This window comes from Pimephales promelas, chromosome 6 (genome assembly GCF_988280905.1).
Source record: "Pimephales promelas chromosome 6, fPimPro1.hap1.1, whole genome shotgun sequence".
Classification (NCBI taxonomy): domain Eukaryota; kingdom Metazoa; phylum Chordata; class Actinopteri; order Cypriniformes; family Leuciscidae; genus Pimephales; species Pimephales promelas.
The window spans coordinates 35,922,249-35,943,864 of NC_142774.1; the positions used below are offsets into that span (position 1 = coordinate 35,922,249).

At 38.3% G+C, this 21,616-nt stretch overlaps 1 protein-coding gene across 12 annotated transcripts in view; it reads left to right on the top strand.

The window, feature by feature from the left end:
* The first annotated feature begins 147 nt into the window (after window positions 1-147).
* Window positions 148-21,616, top strand: part of ubn1 (ubinuclein 1) — a 46,291-nt gene continuing 24,822 nt past the window's right edge. For 4 of the 12 annotated variants that reach the window (XR_016168929.1, XR_016168928.1, XR_016168930.1 and 1 more), the window contains exons 1-15: window positions 2,451-2,987; window positions 3,255-3,353; window positions 3,475-3,573; window positions 3,675-3,812; window positions 5,050-5,153; window positions 5,300-5,732; window positions 6,228-6,298; window positions 6,380-6,503; window positions 7,890-8,008; window positions 8,147-8,260; window positions 8,362-8,505; window positions 9,183-9,233; window positions 9,410-9,449; window positions 9,536-9,982; window positions 11,422-11,659. Coding sequence is in view for 8 of the 12 variants with exons in the window: in XM_089132507.1 (XP_088988633.1) it covers window positions 2,766-2,987; window positions 3,255-3,353; window positions 3,475-3,573; window positions 3,675-3,812; window positions 5,050-5,153; window positions 5,300-5,732; window positions 6,228-6,298; window positions 6,380-6,503; window positions 7,890-8,008; window positions 8,147-8,260; window positions 8,362-8,505; window positions 9,183-9,233; window positions 9,410-9,449; window positions 9,536-9,982; window positions 11,422-11,659 (2,443 nt within the window). In the remaining 4 variants the exon portion in view is untranslated. Of the gene's footprint in view, window positions 559-2,442; window positions 2,988-3,254; window positions 3,354-3,474; window positions 3,574-3,674; window positions 3,813-5,049; window positions 5,154-5,299; window positions 5,733-6,227; window positions 6,299-6,379; window positions 6,504-7,889; window positions 8,009-8,146; window positions 8,261-8,361; window positions 8,506-9,182; window positions 9,234-9,409; window positions 9,450-9,535; window positions 9,983-11,421; window positions 11,700-13,205; window positions 13,305-14,494; window positions 15,316-21,616 lie in introns of those variants that run through there. The other 8 variants (XM_039651389.2, XM_039651395.2, XM_089132505.1 and 5 more) reach the window with 8 other exon arrangements.

Below are 21,616 nucleotides of genomic sequence, written 5' to 3' on the forward strand. Positions count from 1 at the left end.
AGGCTATCGTTCTTTACCTGATTGCATCAGCTGAACCACAACTACATTCAACTATTTTAGCCTATTGCTAATTCAATTCCTAATGAAAAAAGTCAGTCAGGCGCAGGATGATGACGACTAAAATGACTAGCTGTGATCCGTCCAATGACAACAGTGAGCTGATTTTGGAAATAGTTGTGGGTGTCCATATTAGTGATGAAATGTTTCTCGTAAAGATGTATCGCTCGCTACCTGATCGTCAATATTAGATCGAACAGAAAGTCTTCTGATCGATAAAGCGAACCATCGACCAATCCATTTTAGAGAAAAAGTCTGGCGGTCTCCTGTTTGCGCTCTGCATATGAAAACAATAATACTCCATTGCCATGATAATTCGAGCGCATTCTGTATGGAGAGTATTCGACCGTCGGCGTGTGGACGCGCTTCACCGAGGGCCGCGGAGATAGAATGAAACCCTTCAGCGTTCACGAAGAGATCGGCTGCTGGAGACGTCAGAAGAACATGCCATAAAAAACGCATATCAACGAATCACCATTATGACATGGATAAACATCTGTGGTATGTTTTATTTCTAGAGGTTTCTTCAGAAATGACAGTTCCCAAACAGGTTCCTGGTATTTTGTAGGTCTCCCAAATCAAACACACACATATCCTCCCGTTTGCTCCCCCCTCCCTTAAGAAAATGAATCATGGTTTTATAGTTTAAGTAGTAGTAACCATGTTTATTTAGCGGACTGATTACCATTTGTAAAACCACAGTTGTAGCCTACTAGAAATAGGCTACCATGCATGGTTAGCCCGCAAAGCCATGGTTAATTTGTGGTTACCATAGTTGAACTATGTTTCTTTGGTTTTATTTGTAGTAGGCTAAAACCATGGCTCATTTTCGAATGGCCAGCAAGCAGAAGTACCCTAATCTCGTTAAATCCTGAAAATGAAATCATAGAAATTTCATAGAGAGAACCAAGGCTATGCAATTCGCGACTTCAAACTAACTTGGCTATTCAACCTGGAATTACATCCCAGCTAACAAATTTTAGATCCCAGGACGTTCTGGGAACTACATGTCCCCTACATGACCCCAAGACATGTAGGACTATTTGCAACGTTTGTTTTTGGTTAGCCAGTAAAGTTTATTTTATCCATTAATAGCGTATGTAAGATTTCATAACTTAGGCTATACCGAACAGATTAGTTATCGCCATCATAAAATGTTTTTCCACGTAGCCTACATCTTTCAAACTATAATTTACCAAATAAGTCGAAGGACAAACGAGACTTCGGCTTGTAATTTAATAACTCAGCCGCAGGTTTGAATTAAAGTTAGGCTATGGGATATATCCTAACCCAAATAGCAAACTATCATTGAATCAACTTTGAAACGACGTTGGTCTGCTTATTGCTATCTGGGAAGCCACATATTATCAGAGCTTCATTCTTATCGCTGCATAGTCAATATCTAAATATGACGTTATTCTTTTGTACAAGTTATTGGTATAATTACCTCGTGAGGTAAAAAGTGTCTTCACACTTAAACGATTTACCTAGTTTTTGCCAGTTGGTAAATTTAGCATTGCAAAACTTAAAGAAAATAAACGTTCCATTAGCGTTATTGTTGTGACGTGGTTGTATGTTCTACTTTTGCTACGTTCTTTTAATAATTTATATTAAAAATAATTTATATTGACGTTTTACGTCAACTTACCAAGTAGGTTAAGTATATGTCCACCTAATAAACGGTCTGGGCTACTCTACAAATGCCAACGTTAAGCCTGTGTTATCATAATCGTTACCCCAAGGACTGAACCGGTTTTGTCAGCTGAAACATTCAAAAGGTGTTGTTCAGGCCTAGAGGTTGCGGAACGCATCTTATGCCGAGTTCAGACTGCATGATTTTTGCCACGATTTTGGCTCGCCGACAGGTTTTGAGAAATCGCCGACAAATGCCCGAAATCACAGGCAAATCGGCGCTCGTTCACGCGAGTGACAATCACGCAGTGTGAATGAACAAAGACGCGAACTGAGAGAATCACCGACGAGTCGCCGACGCCCGTGAGATATTTGGCATGCTAAATATCTGGACCTGTCGGCGATTCAAAATCCTGCTGTGTGAAAAGTGTTTTGACTGAAAACTACATCGGCGATCACCGGCAGCCAGTGAGAGAGCAAGATACAGAGCAGCAGGGAGTTCGGGGAGGAGTTATAGATCACATATCAACATGATATGGCATTGTTTCAACAAAAAAAGCTTCTTCTCGGTCTATTTGGACACAATAAATGGAAGAAAAATTAGTAGAAATTTGGCAGGAGCACTCGTGTCTGTTTCACCAGCTGTACCACAACCGGGTCGAAAAAAAAAGTCTCACGTGAGAACTCCGGTCTTGCACGTGTGGTGTCGCGCGTTGTTTCCTTTTCATATCTCACGCGTGTTTGTTGTGAAATGTAGTTTGCGTGCAGCGTGCTAGACAGAGTCTGTCGGCGATTTTTCTAAAGTCATGCAGTGTGAAACCTTCTGTCGCCGATCCATCGTCCAGTGTGAACACAGCAGCGACTGAATGCTGGCCAAGATAGTCATGCAGTGTGAAAAGAGCAGCGACCTGACTACTTTGAAAATCGTGCAGTCTGAAAGAGCCATTACCCAGCTCCCCTTTTAAAGCAGGAAAATGACTGAGTTAAATTGGCGTCACAGGTTCATAATTAATCAACCAAACGCGCACCTGTTCGGGGAGATTCAGATTCGGCGAACGGTGCTCTCGGTCTGAGCAATGGCGGCACCACGGAGAATTCACCTCACCGCAATCTCAAGCAATGCACACTTTCCTTCTCCCACCGTCCCCAATGCCAGTGACCCACCTGTCAAACAGGGTTTACTTGCGCCCGGATCGCCACCACTCCAGCTTGCCGCAACGAGAGTGGAACTGAAACTCTTCGAGCCGGATGATCAACGCTGCCCGGAGTTTTGCTACACGGATTTGATCATCACAAAGGTAAATAAATCAGTGACATGAATGTATTTTCTGATTATTATTGTCCACTTGTTAGGCGATTATATAATTTTGTATTTTCATTGTGTAGTGTTTGAGTTGAGTTCCAATGTCTCGTTTTATTACCCCCCCCCCCCCCAAAAAAACAACAACAAACAAACAAAAAAAACAAACAAACCTAAAATAGGTTTTAGGGTCAAGGATTAATCCTCGTGAATTTAGGAAAGTCACTGGTTTCTGGCCTTTTTTATCTTTCTTTCTCATTTTAAGGAAACCACTGAGAAAAAGACACCACAAATGTTAAATAAGGTGGATGACAGGGAGAGAGATGAAATGGAGGCACTTGCAAGAAAGTTTGAAGTGAAATATGTGAGTATGAATTCTGCCAAGATGTCATATTTCTAGCTTCACCACAAGTAAGTCAATGTTACCATTTAGCAAATGAAAGAGGTGGTGTAATTCAACTACATTAATATCTTCTTTTTTTTAGGGTGAAACTTGCCAAAGAAAAAAAGACAGATTACAGGACCTGGTGGATATAGGCTTTGGTTATGATGAATCCGATTCATTCATTGATAACTCTGAGGCTGTGAGTTCAGGCCAGTTTTTAAAACCACCTTTATCAGATTATTCCCCTTATAGAACACATGTATGTTTTACTCAAGTCTTCTTTTTCTCTCCATGCAACAGTATGATGAGCTCGTCCCAGCTTGTCTCACCACCAGATATGGAGGCTTCTACATCAACTCTGGAACTCTCCAGTTCCGGCCAGCCTCTGATGAGGGAAATGACGTGAATGATTTTGAGGACAGTGGTTTTAAACCCAAGGTGCGTAAACATTTGACTACCCTTCCATCTGTTTTGTATGGAAGCTTGATTCCGCCACTGAATAAAAAAAAGAAAAAAATAATTGCGACATTTTATCTCACAATTGCGAGATGTAAAGTCAGAATTGCATGATATAATGTAAGAATTGCGAGATATAATGTAAGAATTGCGAGATATAAAGTCAGAATTGGGTGATATAAAGTCACAATTCTGAGGGAAAAAAAAGACAGAAGTGCGACTCACAATTCTGACTTTTTTTCTCACAATTGAGAGTTTACATCTCACAATTATTAACTTTATAACACGTAATTGCGAGTTTATATGTCGAAATTCTGACATCTTTTCTTTATATCACGCAATTCTGACTTTATATCACGCAATTCTGACTTTATATCACGCAATTCTGACTTTATATCTCGCAATTCTGACTTTATATCACACAATTCTGACTTTATATTTCGCAATTCTTACTTTATAACTCGCAATTCTGACTTTATATCACGCAATTCTGACTTTATATCTCGCAATTCTGAATTTATATCTCACAATTCTGACTTTACATCTTGCAATTCTGACTTTATATCAGGCAATTCTGACTTTATATCTCGCAATTCTGAGTTTATATCACACAATTCTGACTTTATATTTCGCAATTCTGACTTTCCATCTCGCAATTCTGAGAAATAAAGTCAGAATTGTGAGATTAAAAAGTCGCAATTACCTTTTATATTTTTCATTCTATGGCGGAAACAAGCTTCCATAGTTTTGTATTAGCCTGTTTCCACCACTGAATAAAAGTTAAAAAAATAAGTTTTTATGTATATAAAATTCCAACTTCACTCACAATTACGTGTTATAAAGTCAGAACTGTAAGAAAAAAGTTTGAATTGCAAGATATAAAGTGTTAACTTATAAAGTCTCAAGTATTGTGAAAAAATAAACTTGCAATTTAGACTTTTCTCTCAATTGTGTGTTATAAAGGCAGAATTGCGAGATAATGACCCTTTCTTTGCAATTATTAAAGTCATAGTTGGAGATAAAAGTCAGAATTGTGAGATAAAAAGAAAATTTTTTATTTTTGATTCTGTGGTGGAAACAAGCATGCATAGTTTTGTACACACTATCTTGCAAACAAACCAGCAACAACTAGCTTTTTTTTCTTTAGCTTTATGCAAAAGATTAGCAAAATTGTTTCCATTTGTCAACATTATCTCATTTGGTCTGATTCCTCTCTCAGAAACGAAAGCTTAAGCAAGGCAAAGACAAAGACAAGAGGATGGGGAAGAAAAAGAGAGAAGATGACATGCTTGCTAAGAAAGAAGAGGAGGAAGCCAGGAAGAGGTTTTTGCTGCTGAAGAGATCAATTTAGATTAAGAGTACAATGTTTACTGTGAAGAAAACACACATTTTTCACAACTTCCTTTTAAGGAACAAGGTTTTCATTGATTCTTTCTCAAATCCCCTCATTGTTTGCTTTTCCTTCTCAGCACCCCACCAGACAAATCATCCACAAAGAAGAAGAAAAACAAGAAGCCGCTAAGTATTGATAAGATGCTGAAGAAGTTCCATAAGGAAAAGCTTCAGCAGCTGCAGATGTTCAACGCTAGAGAGAGAGAATCGCAAGCTCTCAACGACACTGGCCCCACCGTGCAAGCTGAGGTTCAAGAACCACCCGTATCATCTGACCCTCTTCTCACACTCATTGGTTCTGCCAGTGCTGACGACCTTCTTCAAGCAGTCAAAGCAGTGGAGCAAGACTTTGACTTAGACGGGCTCTTGGGGGAACCGCAGAACGTCTGTTCTCCAAGCCTGGAAGAGAACGGAGAAGCTCCGACTCCACCCGTCACTGAGAAGACCCCCCCGTTACTCCCTGATGGACTGCCACCCACACTAGAGCAACACATTAAGCAACTTTCAGAGGTATTGTTTGCTTTTATGGCTTAAAGCTACACTGTGTAACTCTTTTAGTTTATTCTTATCTAAAAACACTTAGTTCTTTCAAAAATATACGTGCTCATTAATGTATATTTACTTCGTTCAAGTAAAAAAGTATTCTCGTGAGTGTATAATATGCCATTGAAAATACATACGGGTAAGGGGTTCTAATGTCGGTCGCCATGTTGCCCCTCCATCTTGAAAGTACATTAGCCAAAGAGGGACATACCCGTTAATTCAAGCTTCGCCTTTCGCGTTTACGTTTGAGTTAACACTCATGGACGAGGTCGAACTGGAAGCCATGTTAATCTTGGACTGCATTGGCCACCGTAGGAGTTAAAACGAAATCTGAATTGAGAGGAACAGAAACTAATATTCACTGGATGGTCATATACCTTTTCACCGCTAGATGGGGGTAAAAATCACACAGAGGATTTGACGAGAGTTTGCAGGTGTACGTGACTTATTTTGTTCTTTTAGGCTATCAAGAAAATTGAAGGACAAAATAAGATGGAGATTTTGTCTTCAGAGGTCAACAGTGTTTTACTAGAGTAAGTTACATCCCATGATTTATTATAGAACAGCTAACATCTTGAGTGTATTGCATTGATTCCTTCTCTTTGTATGTTCAGCGTGGAGTTGAAGCAGCTTAGTGGGAAAGTACGCTCCAGAATCTTCTCCTATTTGGCGTCACAGCTGTCCTGCAGCAAAGGCACTCTGGTTAAAAGAGCCAAAAAAATCCACAACCTACAGCAGGTCTGTAAACGTACTTGACACCTCAGCATAGCAAACATCACCATCCTATCTTATCTGTGTCTGCTATCCTAAGCCCGATCCTTTATTTTCATCTACCGGTCCGTCAGACTGAGGTGTCATTGCCATAGCGCCTCATGCTTTCTAACCTTAAATCCGCTTTTTTTTCTTGCAATAATTTTATAAAATATAAAAAGTGTATTTTAGTGGTCCCATACTCATTTCATTTAGTGAGTGATTTTAGTTATCATGGTAGCAGATGTTCACATCTACCAATGTCTTTATACAATGTGTATATATATAGGCCTGTAAATATAATTGCTGTATTAATTGCTGTGTTAGAATGACTCTGTAGGGATTTGTGCACCCTTTTTGAGACTCTTTGCAATGTGCAGCAAGCACTAGGAAAATACAAGTATCGGATAGGGACTATATATTCAATATTCAATGTCTTGGATCGGATTGGGGGCACAAAAAACTTGATCAGGACATCCTTACTAATTAAAAAAAAGTACTTTATTACGTACTTTAATAATACCGTTCTTGTTCCTTGTCTTATTGTACATGATTTCCAAAGTCGTTATTCATAATAAAAAAGCTTTTTATAAATTATACACAGTTGTAGAAGCACCCACTAGGCCTACTGGTCAGGGGTCAGTAAGAGATTGTTGTTTTTTTTTTTTTTTTTAAAGAAATTAATACTGCATGACAAAAGTGACTAAAAACACTTAATATAAAGTTTTACAAAAGATGTACCTTTCAAATAAATGGTAAATAATTTTAGAATTTAAAAAAAAAAATCAATACATTCATAAAAACATTAAATGTTTCTTGAGCAGCAAATCAGCATATTAGAATAGTTTCTGAAGAATCATGTGACACTGAAGAGTAATGTGGCTGAAAATACAGCTTTGCATCACAGAAATAAATTACATTTTAAAATGTTTTCAAATAGAAAAGTTATTTTAAATTGTGCGTCACAATATTACTGTTTTTTTTTTTAATCAAATAAATGCAGCTTTGGTCAGAAATAAGAAATAGTCAAAAAAAAATTGAAAAGACCTTACGTGTGTGTGTGTGTGTGTGTGTGTGTGTGTGTGTGTGTGTGTACAGTAAATGTCCAGTCTCTGAACTGTAAAAAATATTGTTGGTTTAACTTAAATTAAGTAACCTGGTTGCCTTCATTTTAAATTCTTTGAAATGGAAAAATTGAGTTAACACAATGAAGGAGATTGATTTAATCCTCAGAAACTCAAAATATTATGTTATCTGAACTACATAAATTATTTAAGTTGATTCGACAGAAGAAAAAAATGTTGTGATTACAAATCATGAAAATAATTTTTTTACAGTGTGTAAGCTTAATGTGCTGGTCATGTGTCTTATGAGGTTGAACAGCTGCAGGAGCTGCTGAAGAAGCTGGAGAATGTGGTGGCCATGTCCATGCCTGAACAGATCACCCGTTTCCAGAGTCACTGCCAAGCTCACTCTGAAGCCAGAGCTGCCAAGTAATCACTCATTTCTGATGTGTGATGCCTTGATCACTTTCACTGTATCACTACTGTACATTCACTGACCTTTAATTTATATGCAGTTTGTTAGAATACAACCTCAGGTTTGCTTGGTTTGTTTTTATGTGTTTTAAGGCTCGAGGCTGAGAAAGAGAGGGCGATTGATGGTTCCGACGAGGAAGAGGAGGAGAGGAGTGGAAAACGAGTGTTTGGGCCTCGCAAGCGATTCAGATGGAATGAAGATATCAGGTCTGATGTATGATTATTAAAAGTTCTAAATATTGAAAAAAATAGTGAAATGTACATTTCATCAAATACTCTATTAATGTAATGATTATTGACTTTTACAGGGAGTTGCTCTGTGAGATTGTCAGTTTAAAAATGATGATTTATGATTCGGAGTCGCCTGCATGCTCTGGTTTGGAGGAGTATCTGAAAGCATTCCTGGAAGCTGATGTTAAACCACTGTGGCCTAAAGGATGGATGCAATCCAGGTAAGCAAATCAAATCATTAAGACTCTGAAGTTTTGGACATCGTTGTATTGATATGAGAGAAATCTAATATTTAAAGTAGGGCTGTCAAACGATTAATCACATCCAAAATAAAAGTTTGTGTTTACGTAATATATGTGGGTGTATAATTATTACATATATATAGAAATATTTTCATGTATATACTGTATATAGATTTATATATTTTATATATTTTAAATATTGTATATATAAATAATATTGTTTTCTTAAATATACATGTGTGTGTGTGTGTGTGTATATATATATATATATATATATATATATAATTATACACAGTGCACCCACAAACTTTTATTTTGGATGTGATTAATCGTTTCACAGCCCTAATTTAAAGACTGTGGGTAATTATATTTAAAAACAATGTCCCTTTGTTCTGTCCAAGTTTATTGCTTTTAAACTACTCTAAACATTTTATTATATCTGTTTTAATTAGTCTTCTGAAAAGTCTGATACCACACTAAAACTTTTACTTTTATTCAGCAAACACACTTTAAATTGATCAAATGTGACATTCATTTCTAAAAAAAAAAAAAAAAAAATCATCATGCTAAACTTTTGAATGCATGTGTGTATATCTATAATAATAATTCCTTCACAATGTTGAGTTTCTGCTAAATTTGTAACATTGTCCCAAAAGGATTCTGCTTATAGAAACGAGAAAAGCCCATGGTCACATCACTGGTGTGGTGTAAGTATGATTTTACACACTTCCCAGATATTTAGCCAATGTTTCTGAAGAAAAACAAATGGTTCATAATAATCTCTAACTAACAAAAATGAACAAAGTAGAGTCTTCTTTGGTATTTATTAAACTTATAACCAAAGTTTGTAAATGTTAATAAACCCTTTCTCCTTATTATACAGAGCAAGGAAGAAACCAATAGGTACAACAAAACTAAAAAAGGTACATGCAAAAAAATAGCAAACCCCTGTCTTGAATATTGCATTCTTTTAGACTTTTGTTTCTTGATTTATCCAATAAATGCACAGGTCAGCGCCGCCCCAGAGGACAGTAAGAATAACCCGGAAATTCAGGGCCCACCAGCACTGAAACGCAAGCGTCTGGGTGTACCTGCAAGCATGCAACTTGAAGTTGCAGCAACGTTGAGCACCACTGCCAAAACTCCATCAAATACACAAACATCTGCCACCTTCTCTGCCCATCCATCTAATCAGAACCACGAGCAAGGGATGGGAAGAGATGATAACCATCATACAAGCGTTCAGAGAAGTCCGGTGACCGCAGAGGGTGCTGGATCGGTCCAGATGATGTGGACCAAGTCTGCTATGGATTCGGATTCAAAGAAGGCGACTCCTAAACTGACGCTGGTGGCTCCCCCAGATGGAGCTCAGAGTGACTGTCCATCAGTGCTGCATGGAGTGGCCCGGCTGCTCACGACCACCTCAATGGGTGACACCCCCGTTTCATTGGCAGCCGTGAGTTCTTCACAAGACAGACACATATTGGTTGCTTATTGTATGTGGATTATCATAAAAGTTGTGGTGTCCTACAACATCCTTCCTAAATGATACGTATAAATAATGTCCACTGTAGGATGTTACATTGAATTATAATTTTTAAAAAATTATCGTATAAAATCAAATCCTGATCATTTAACTTCATGATCTGAAGAGGAAAATATAAACATAATATCTTATTTAAATTGCGACGGGTATACAGCAATCGGATGGCATGCTAATTTAAAACACTGTTAAATTTGTCCACTTAGTGGTTATAGCATAAGTGAGATAAATATTAAATATTAAAATACAGGAATAAATTTCCTATTTATATATGGTGATATATTTTTGACAGAAGTCTCTTATGCTCACCAGTAAAGATAGTAATACTGTTAAATTATGTAAGCAATAAGGTACGAGAGGCTGTCCTGTGTCGTGTATACAGCACTTACCTCGAGTACCTTGTTGCTTTTATAAAACGGTTACCACACACAAAAAAAATATTCAAATAAAAAAAATATGTATTAGTGCAACTCTCATGAAGTAAAATCCCTGAAAGCTTTCCTTCCGCTAGAAAAAAAAAATAGTCCCTGACCGTGAACAGCAACAACGTTCCAATGTGTGATATGCCTGAAATAAAATAAAAACAACATAGCGAGGGTATGCAACCACAGGCATACTTACATGAATGAATATTTAAGTAAAAAATGTATGGCATATATTAACACAATGACTATGTTCTAAAACATTTTCAAAAAAGTCAAATACGTCAGACACGTCTTTTTGTTGCTTTATTCAAAACAGTTTGATCTCAGATAGGTATTTTTGGCACTATTGGATAGAGTTCATCGAGACCTTTATTTTGATATAAATAACTCGTATTCGCCCAAAATGCCACTCTGGCTCCAAATCCTCGGGGAACTGCAGTGATTAATAGAACCGTTGGGTGAAGCAGTCATAGCCGTGTTTTATCGTGAATAAAGCACAGCTATTGACCAATCAGAATCAAGGATAGGAACTAACCGTTTTATAATACCATTTAAAATAATTGTTCGTTGCAATTCATTCCTGTGATCAAAGCTGAATTTTCAGCATCATCACTCGGTCTTCAGTGTCATGTGATTCTTCAGAAATCATTCAAATATGTTGATCAAGACTTTTGAGAACAATTATGCCGCTTAATGTATTTGTGGAAACAGTGGTACATTTTTTTTAAACATTCTTTGATATAAAGTTCAAAAGAACAGTATTAGAAAAAATACATATCTTTACTGTCACTTTTGAACAATTTAATTGAATCCATATAGCCTTTTATTGAAGTCAATAGGGATTTGCCTGAAGCATTAAGGTTTTAAAGGTTTTCTTAAATTAAAATAAAATTGTATAATAATTTGTTTTCTTTGCTTGTATTTCAGGCAGCTGGCGAGATCTCCTGTGGGAACCCGGCGCTTCCCACCCCTTCTCTATCTCTCCTTCCATCCTCCTATCCCACCACAGCACAGCCGGGAGTCTTACCAAGCTTTGTCCCCCTGCATGCTCTCCCGTTCCCTGGACTGAGCCCTGGCACCAAGATCCCTGGACCGCCTCAGGCCTGTAAAGGAGCTGTTTTTCCTGGCCCAGTTCCTGGAACTTTCCAGCATGGTCTCGCACATGGTGAGCAGATATTGATCCTGAACATAAGCATGGAAACTTGGTAAGAGTCATCTCTGTTTATTTAAAGGTGAAGTGTGTGATTTATGCTCCTATTGCTGCACCAAATGGAATTGATTCCAAACAGGTTCTTAAACGCTTGCGTGCTACTCTTAATATTTATATGATGCACATTCAACTTGATCTTCCCATTTCCCAAAACCATTTCAAAAATGACACACTTCACCTTTCACAGGGGCTTGATAAATTTGTGATATCTGTTACATTACTCCAAAGGTTTGGTACTCTTGTCTTCATGTGCATTGGATGGAGTGGATGAGCTGAAGCTCGACTCTGGTGTGATGTTGTTTAAAGCACTTTGCTCCATTGCTGTAATGTTGCATTTGTCATCCTGGGGCCTCATTTATAACCATTGCGCACTCACAAAACAGGTCCCGAAAGAGATTGCATTATAAAGAGATTGATTTATAAAAACAAACTTGACAGGAATATGTGCGCACCTGCACGCAAACTCTGACCCATGCGTACAAACATTTTGGAGATGGAGTAGTTTGGCGACACTTTTGATGAGCTCGAGGTAAATGTCTTTTTGGTCACTTTTAGATAGAAAATCTAAAGAAAATTATACATCTACAGAAAGATAATACAAATATAATTTCACTCACCAAACCTATCTCTTGAAGCAAATCTTCATCCCTTCTTAAATATCCGCGCCATCGAGAGTGTTGTGTCGTTTAGGGAAACTGACGCAGATGAAGTAAAACCACAAATCTTCATTGTGAGTCCATCATAAATACAGTGCATGTTTTACTTCTGATATAAACATTTAGATTAAATATGCCTTTCTCATTAATGGTGTTAAGCACTTAAACTACATGAAATCATTACTGAGAAGTTGCAACATTTTTATATTCAATGAATATAAATATTTGTTGTGGATGTGATGCTTTTGAACACTTTTCCTCTGGCATGCTGTGTGTGTTTTAATGTGTTAAATACATAGATAATTGCTTATGATAGCAGATTGTCTGAGGAAATGGCTTCGTGCAAATAATGCACAACAAGATCTGTTTCCATTAAAAATATAAATCAATTAAAATACTATTTGGCCAGTGGAAAAGATTGAGAAAAACTTTCTCTGAAATGCATTTAAAAACAAGGAAAGGATGGGCTACTAAATGATTTTTATTAATGTTCTGTGACGGCACATCCGTATTTCATATTTTCCTAACGTCTTGTACCGTTGAACATTTTATCATGTGGATGAATAATCATATGCAAATGATATGCAGATGAGGATATGCATAGTAAAACTAGGCGTTGTAATCTCCATATATGTTTTTTTCGGGGAGGAGACGCATGTGCGCACAATCTTCCGCTGACTGGGATTTATAAAGTGAATTCTGCGCAGCTTCTGGCGTATATTTTTTTGCGTAAGACATTTTTGGCTTTCGGGCGCACATACACCTTTAGGAATAATTCTACGCACGGTTTTATAAATGAGGCCCCTGGTGTTTTCTTCTTCCTCTTCCTCTCTTTCCTATTTCAGGTAACTCCATGCTGTGCTCCAGCACGCTTCATCTTCTGTCTGTCCCTGTTTCCTCTTCTGCTCCTCTTCATTCTTTTACACCATGGCTCGTTGGTTTAGGTAAATTTACACACCTTTAGAAAAGCCCATAGGGACAGTTGAAACATGCCAACATTATTTATTGCGTTCGTCTTGATGTTTGCTTGCATTATAAATCTTTTTTTTTTCCTCCTGTTTTTCTGTAGCATACTATAATAACTTTTTTAATTAATTTGACATTTACGCAGCAATGTTTTAGTCTGTTTTAGTTCAAAGGATCTCTAGTTATTAATATAGTAAAAAAAAATAATTGTTGTTGTTGTTGACACATGGTACACAATCTATTTAATAAGAAACCATTTTCTTGACATAATAAGAAACCATTTTCTTTAACCAATTTCTTTGACATCATACACTAGACTCCGTGATGTCAGTCTTGTAGTTGTGTAATGTTTTAAAGTCAGCATGAAACCAACATTGACTCAATTTGCTGTAATAAATGTTCCTGGTCTTATTGTGCTGGATTCATTTTCAAAAACTGATAAATTCAATTAATGAAATGAAGTCCCACCATCTTTTAAAGGAGTAGTTCACTTTTTAAAAAACTTTTGCTGATAATTTACTTACCCCCATGTCATCCAAGACTTTCTTCAGTCAAAAAGATTTAAGGAATTAAGGTTTTTGATAAACATTACAATATTTTTCTCCATATAATTTCTCTGAATCCTTTCCCGAGTCAACTTGTTCATTTCGTTTGTTGGATGAACCAAATGACACGAAAAAAGATTTGTTCATTTTGATAAATGAGTTAGAACACGAGAGTCACGAACGCGGATCACAGAACAGAGTAAGGTGAGCATTTGAGCTTATAAAACTTAAACTTTGTTATTTTTTTAAATGAGTGATCGTTTCGCTTGATCAGACCCTTATTCATCGTCTGGAATCGTTTAAAGCCCTTTGAAGCTGCACTGAAACTGACTTCTGGACCTTGAACCGTTTGGTTCCCATTGAGGTCCATTATATGGAGAAAAATCTTGGAATGTTTTCATCAAAAACCTTAATTTCTTTTCGACTGAAGAAAGAATGACATGGACATCTTGGATGACATGGGGGTGAGTAAATTATCAGCAAAAGTTTTTTTAAAAAGTGAACTACTCCTTTAAATCAGTAGATGTTCTTTTACATGGAAATATGTCAAATTATTGATTTGTAAAATGGGTCATGTGTGCCATTTCATGTTGATTGCTGTTTACATTTTGTTTTTGACACAGATGGAAGCCAGATCCACACAGATGGTCATAACACTCAGAGAAAACTACATTAATAGCCATTAGAACGAGATTAAAGACGGCTGATACATACAGCAAATTTTCCACTTTTTGTAAGATCTTGAAGATGGAGTTAATATGACTGAACATGGATAAGAATTCGAATTAAAGAAGCAGATTATGGCTCGGCAAAGAGACTTTTCATTTGTATATATTTGAATCAAAACTCCTTTGAAGTAAAAATGCCTTTATCCAGAATGGACATATGGACAATAATGGAAGTCTTTTGTTTCTCAGAGTATTACGATTAGAACTTGAATGATATGACAAGCCATGTCACCTCAGTGCAGTCCTATGCACTTGTAATGCACTTACTTTAAAAACTTGAAGGCAAGTACTACTTATCTATTCATAGCTTTGCAACTGTCATGTCTCTCTCTCAGAGGCCGTCTTATCAGTGAAGATTCACAATCCTGACCTATTTAGGAAAAGTAACTGGAACTATTGTAAATTACATGTGGTGTAGGTCATCACTATTATTTTCAAGTACATGTGTGCAATGAAAAAGTAAATGAACTCATCTGTTTTACCTTAATCTGTTGTTAAAGGCAGAGATTGCACTTTTTCTTGTTGTTGGACTGGGTAATGAATTGATGCCAGTGGAATGATCTCAGGGCTGTTTAAGTACAATAGCCAAGTTATGGAGTAATGCTGCAAAATATGTAGATATTTGCTTTTGTTTTTGAACTTACTGAAAATTACTTTGGAAAAAGAAATTGAATCATGAATAATTGAATGGAAAAATAAAGTGTCCTAAAACAATCTATTGTTGATATTTTATTGTTGAAGAGAAAAACAGATTTTTCACCAAGACTTGTTTCATATTGTCAAGCCTCATTTCATGTCTTTGCAGTTGAAATGGAACAAAATGAAGAGTGCTGTTGTTTAATTACCTCTACGATATCTATATGTGGTCTTGACCTCTGTTGAAGAAATGTGAAAAACTGAAGAACTTAACTAAGGTTTAGTGCCGGCTTAAAAAGCCCTGTCTCATGGCCCTCTATCAGAACCCAGAGTTTCAAGAAGATTGAAGAAACGTATTTTTTCGCACCAAAAAAAAAACGACAGGGGTAACACTGTCATTTTTTTTTGGGTCGAATTTTTGAGTTTCTCTGATCTTCTTGAAACTCTGGATTCTGATAGAGGGCCATGAGACTTAGACCTGAGTGCAAAAATGGAGGCTCTAGACCCTTCCAGAGCTGAGATATCGAAACTCAAAAATTCGACCAAAAAAAAAAACGACAGTGGTACCCCTTTCGTTTTTTTTTTCGGGCGAAAAATTACGTTTCTCCAATCTTCTCAAAACTCTGGATTATGATAGAGGGCCATGAGACTTAAACCTGAGTGCAAAAATGGAGGCTCTAGACCCTTCCAGAGCTGAGATTTCTAAACTCAAAAATTCGACCCCAAAAAAAAAAAAAAACGACAGTGGTACCCCTTTCGTTTTTTTTTTTTTTTGGGCGAAAAATGAAGTTTCTCCAATCTTCTCAAAACTCTGGATTATGATAGAGGACCATGAGACTTAAACCTGGAATGCAAAAATGGAGGCTCTAGACCCTTCCAGAGCTGAGATATCTAAACTCAAAAATTCGACCCAAAAAAAAAACGACAGTGGTACCCCTTTCGGTTTTTTTTTTTCGGGCGAAAAATCAAGTTTCTCCAATCTTCTCAAAACTCTGGATTATGATAGAGGGCCGCGAGACTTTGACCTGAGCGCAAAAATGGAGGCTCTAGACCCTTCCAGAGCTGAGATATCGAAACTCAAAATTTCGACCCGAAAAAAAAACGACGGTGTTACCCCTTACGTTTTTTTTTTCGTTTTCGGGCGAAAAATCAAGTTTCTCCAATCTTCTCAAAACTCTGGATTATGATAGAGGGCCGCGAGACTTTGACCTGAGCGCAAAAATGGAGGCTCTAGACCCTTCCAGAGCTGAGATATCGAAACTCAAAATTTCGAACCGAAAAAAAAAACGACAGTGTTACCCCTTACGTTTTTTTCAGTTTTCGGGCGAAAAATCAAGTTTCTCCAATCTTCTCAAAACTCTGGATTATGATAGAGGGCCGCGAGACTTTGACTTGAGCGCAAAAATGGAGGCTCTAGACCCTTCCAGAGCTGAGATATCGAAACTCAAAATTTCGACCCGAAAAAAAAACGACAGTGTTACCCCTTACGTTTTTTTCAGTTTTCGGGCAAAAAATCAAGTTTCTCCAATCTTCTCAAAACTCTGGATTATGATAGAGGGCCGCGAGACTTTGACCTGAGAGCAAAAATGGAGGCTCTAGACCCTTCCAGAGCTGAGATATCGAAACTCAAAATTTCGACCCGAAAAAAAAACGACAGTGTTACCCCTTACTTTTTTTTCAGTTTTCGGGCAAAAAATCAAGTTTCTCCAATCTTCTTAAAACTCTGGATTATGATAGAGGGCCGCGAGACTTTGACCTGAGAGCAAAAATGGAGGCTCTAGACCCTTCCAGAGCTGAGATATCGAAACTCAAAATTTCGACCCGAAAAAAAAACGACAGTGTTACCCCTTACGTTTTTTTCAGTTTTCGGGCGAAAAATCAAGTTTCTCCAATCTTCTCAAAACTCTGGATTATGATAGAGGGCCGCGAGACTTTGACCTGAGCGCAAAAATGGAGGCTCTAGACCCTTCCAGAGCTGAGATGTCGAAACTCAAAATTTCGACCCGAAAAAAAAAACGACAGTGTTACCCCTTACTTTTTTTCAGTTTTCGGGCGAAAAATCAAGTTTCTCCAATCTTCTCAAAACTCTGGATTATGATAGAGGGCCGCGAGACTTTGACCTGAGCGCAAAAATGGAGGCTCTAGACCCTTCCAGAGCTGAGATATCGAAACTCAAAATTTCGACCCGAAAAAAAAAACGACAGTGTTACCCCTTACGTTTTTTTCAGTTTTCGGGCGAAAAATCAAGTTTCTCCAATCTTCTCAAAACTCTGGATTATGATAGAGGGCCGCGAGACTTTGACCTGAGCGCAAAAATGGAGGCTCTAGACCCTTCCAGAGCTGAGATATCGAAACTCAAAATTTCGACCCGAAAAAAAAACGACAGTGTTACCCCTTACGTTTTTTTCAGTTTTCGGGCAAAAAATCAAGTTTCTCCAATCTTCTCAAAACTCTGGATTATGATAGAGGGCCGCGAGACTTTGACCTGAGAGCAAAAATGGAGGCTCTAGACCCTTCCAGAGCTGAGATATCGAAACTCAAAATTTCGACCCGAAAAAAAAACGACAGTGTTACCCCTTACTTTTTTTTCAGTTTTCGGGCAAAAAATCAAGTTTCTCCAATCTTCTTAAAACTCTGGATTATGATAGAGGGCCGCGAGACTTTGACCTGAGAGCAAAAATGGAGGCTCTAGACCCTTCCAGAGCTGAGATATCGAAACTCAAAATTTCGACCCGAAAAAAAAACGACAGTGTTACCCCTTACGTTTTTTTCAGTTTTCGGGCGAAAAATCAAGTTTCTCCAATCTTCTCAAAACTCTGGATTATGATAGAGGGCCGCGAGACTTTGACCTGAGCGCAAAAATGGAGGCTCTAGACCCTTCCAGAGCTGAGATATCGAAACTCAAAATTTCGACCCGAAAAAAAAAACGACAGTGTTACCCCTTACGTTTTTTTCAGATTTCGGGCAAAAAATCAAGTTTCTCCAATCTTCTCAAAACTCTGGATTATGATAGAGGGCCGCGAGACTTTGACCTGATCGCAAAAATGGAGGCTCTAGACCCTTCCAGAGCTGAGATATCGAAACTCAATTTCGACCCGAAAAAAAAACGACAGTGTTACCCCTTACGTTTTTTTCAGTTTTCGGGCGAAAAATCAAGTTTCTCCAATCTTCTCAAAACTCTGGATTATGATAGAGGGCCGCGAGACTTTGACCTGAGCGCAAAAATGGAGGCTCTAGACCCTTCCAGAGCTGAGATATCGAAACTCAAAATTTCGACCCGAAAAAAAAAACGACAGTGTTACCCCTTACGTTTTTTTCAGTTCTCGGGCGAAAAATCAAGTTTCTCCAATCTTCTCAAAACTCTGGATTATGATAGAGGGCCGCGAGACTTTGACCTGAGCGCAAAAATGGAGGCTCTAGACCCTTCCAGAGCTGAGATATCGAAACTCAAAATTTCGACCCGAAAAAAAAAACGACAGTGTTACCCCTTACGTTTTTTTCAGTTTTCGGGCAAAAAATCAAGTTTCTCCAATCTTCTCAAAACTCTGGATTATGATAGAGGGCCGCGAGACTTTGACCTGAGAGCAAAAATGGAGGCTCTAGACCCTTCCAGAGCCGAGATATCGAAACTCAAAATTTCGACCCGAAAAAAAAACGACAGTGTTACCCCTTACGTTTTTTTCAGTTTTCGGGCGAAAAATCAAGTTTCTCCAATCTTCTCAAAACTCTGGATTATGATAGAGGGCCGCGAGACTTTGACCTGAGCGCAAAAATGGAGGCTCTAGACCCTTCCAGAGCTGAGATATCGAAACTCAAAATTTCGACCCGAAAAAAAAACGACAGTGTTACCCCTTACGTTTTTTTCAGTTTTCGGGCGAAAAATCAAGTTTCTCCAATCTTCTCAAAACTCTGGATTATGATAGAGGGGCGCGAGACTTTGACCTGAGCGCAAAAATGGAGGCTCTAGACCCTTCCAGAGCTGAGATATCGAAACTCAAAATTTCGACCCGAAAAAAAAACGACAGTGTTACCCCTTACGTTTTTTTCAGTTTTCAGGCAAAAAATCAAGTTTCTCCAATCTTCTCAAAACTCTGGATTATGATAGAGGGCCGCGAGACTTTGACCTGAGCGCAAAAATGGAGGCTCTAGACCCTTCCAGAGCCGAGATATCGAAACTCAAAATTTCGACCCGAAAAAAAACGACAGTGTTACCCCTTACGTTTTTTTCAGTTTTCGGGCGAAAAATCAAGTTTCTCCAATCTTCTCAAAACTCTGGATTATGATAGAGGGCCGCGAGACTTTGACCTGAGCGCAAAAATGGAGGCTCTAGACCCTTCCAGAGCTGAGATATCGAAACTCAAAATTTCGACCCGGAAAAAAAACGACAGTGTTACCCCTTACGTTTTTTTCAGTTTTCGGGCGAAAAATCAAGTTTCTCCAATCTTCTCAAAACTCTGGATTATGATAGAGGGCCGCGAGACTTTGACCTGATCGCAAAAATGGAGGCTCTAGACCCTTCCAGAGCTGAGATATCGAAACTCAAAATTTCGACCCGAAAAAAAAAACGACAGTGTTACCCCTTACGTTTTTTTCAGTTTTCGGGCGAAAAATCAAGTTTCTCCAATCTTCTCAAAACTCTGGATTATGATAGAGGGCCGCGAGACTTTGACCTGAGCGCAAAAATGGAGGCTCTAGACCCTTCCAGAGCTGAGATATCGAAACTCAAAATTTCGACCCGAAAAAAAAACGACAGTGTTACCCCTTACGTTTTTTTCAGTTTTCGGGCAAAAAATCAAGTTTCTCCAATCTTCTTAAAACTCTGGATTATGATAGAGGGCCGCAAGACTTTGACCTGAGAGCAAAAATGGAGGCTCTAGACCCTTCCAGAGCTGAGATATCGAAACTCAAAATTTCGACCCGAAAAAAAAACGACAGTGTTACCCCTTACGTTTTTTTCAGTTTTCAGGCAAAAAATCAAGTTTCTCCAATCTTCTTAAAACTCTGGATTATGATAGAGGGCCGCGAGACTTTGACCTGAGAGCAAAAATGGAGGCTCTAGACCCTTCCAGAGCTGAGATATCGAAACTCAAAATTTCGACCCGAAAAAAAAACGACAGTGTTACCCCTTACGTTTTTTTCAGTTTTCAGGCAAAAAATCAAGTTTCTCCAATCTTCTCAAAACTCTGGATTATGATAGAGGGCCGCGAGACTTTGACCTGAGCGCAAAAATGGAGGCTCTAGACCCTTCCAGAGCCAAGATATCGAAACTCAAAATTCGACCCGAAAAAAAAACGACAGTGTTACCCCTTACGTTTTTTTCAGTTTTCGGGTGAAAAATCAAGTTTCTCCAATCTTCTCAAAACTCTGGATTATGATAGAGGGCCGCGAGACTTTGACCTGAGCGCAAAAATGGAGGCTCTAGACCCTTCCAGAGCTGAGATATCGAAACTCAAAATTTCGACCCGAAAAAAAAACGACAGTGTTACCCCTTACGTTTTTTTCAGTTTTCGGGCGAAAAATCAAGTTTCTCCAATCTTCTCAAAACTCTGGATTATGATAGAGGGCCGCGAGACTTTGACCTGAGCGCAAAAATGGAGGCTCTAGACCCTTCCAGAGCTGAGATATCGAAACTCAAAATTTCGACCCGAAAAAAAAACGACGGTGTTACCCCTTACGTTTTTTTTTTCGTTTTCGGGCGAAAAATCAAGTTTCTCCAATCTTCTCAAAACTCTGGATTATGATAGAGGGCCGCGAGACTTTGACCTGAGCGCAAAAATGGAGGCTCTAGACCCTTCCAGAGCTGAGATATCGAAACTCAAAATTTCGACCCGAAAAAAAAAACAACAGTGTTACCCCTTACGTTTTTTTCAGTTTTCGGGCGAAAAATCAAGTTTCTCCAATCTTCTCAAAACTCTGGATTATGATAGAGGGCCGCGAGACTTTGACCTGAGCGCAAAAATGGAGGCTCTAGACCCTTCCAGAGCTGAGATATCGAAACTCAAAATTTCGACCCGAAAAAAAAACGACAGTGTTACCCCTTACGTTTTTTTCAGTTTTCGGGCAAAAAATCAAGTTTCTCCAATCTTCTCAAAACTCTGGATTATGATAGAGGGCCGCGAGACTTTGACCTGAGCGCAAAAATGGAGGCTCTAGACCCTTCCAGAGCTGAGATATCAAAACTCAAAATTTCGACCCGAAAAAAAAACGACAGTGTTACCCCTTACGTTTTTTTCAGTTTTCGGGCAAAAAATCAAGTTTCTCCAATCTTCTCAAAACTCTGGATTATGATAGAGGGCCGCGAGACTTTGACCTGAGCGCAAAAATGGAGGCTCTAGACCCTTCCAGAGCTGAGATATCGAAACTTAAAATTTCGACCCGAAA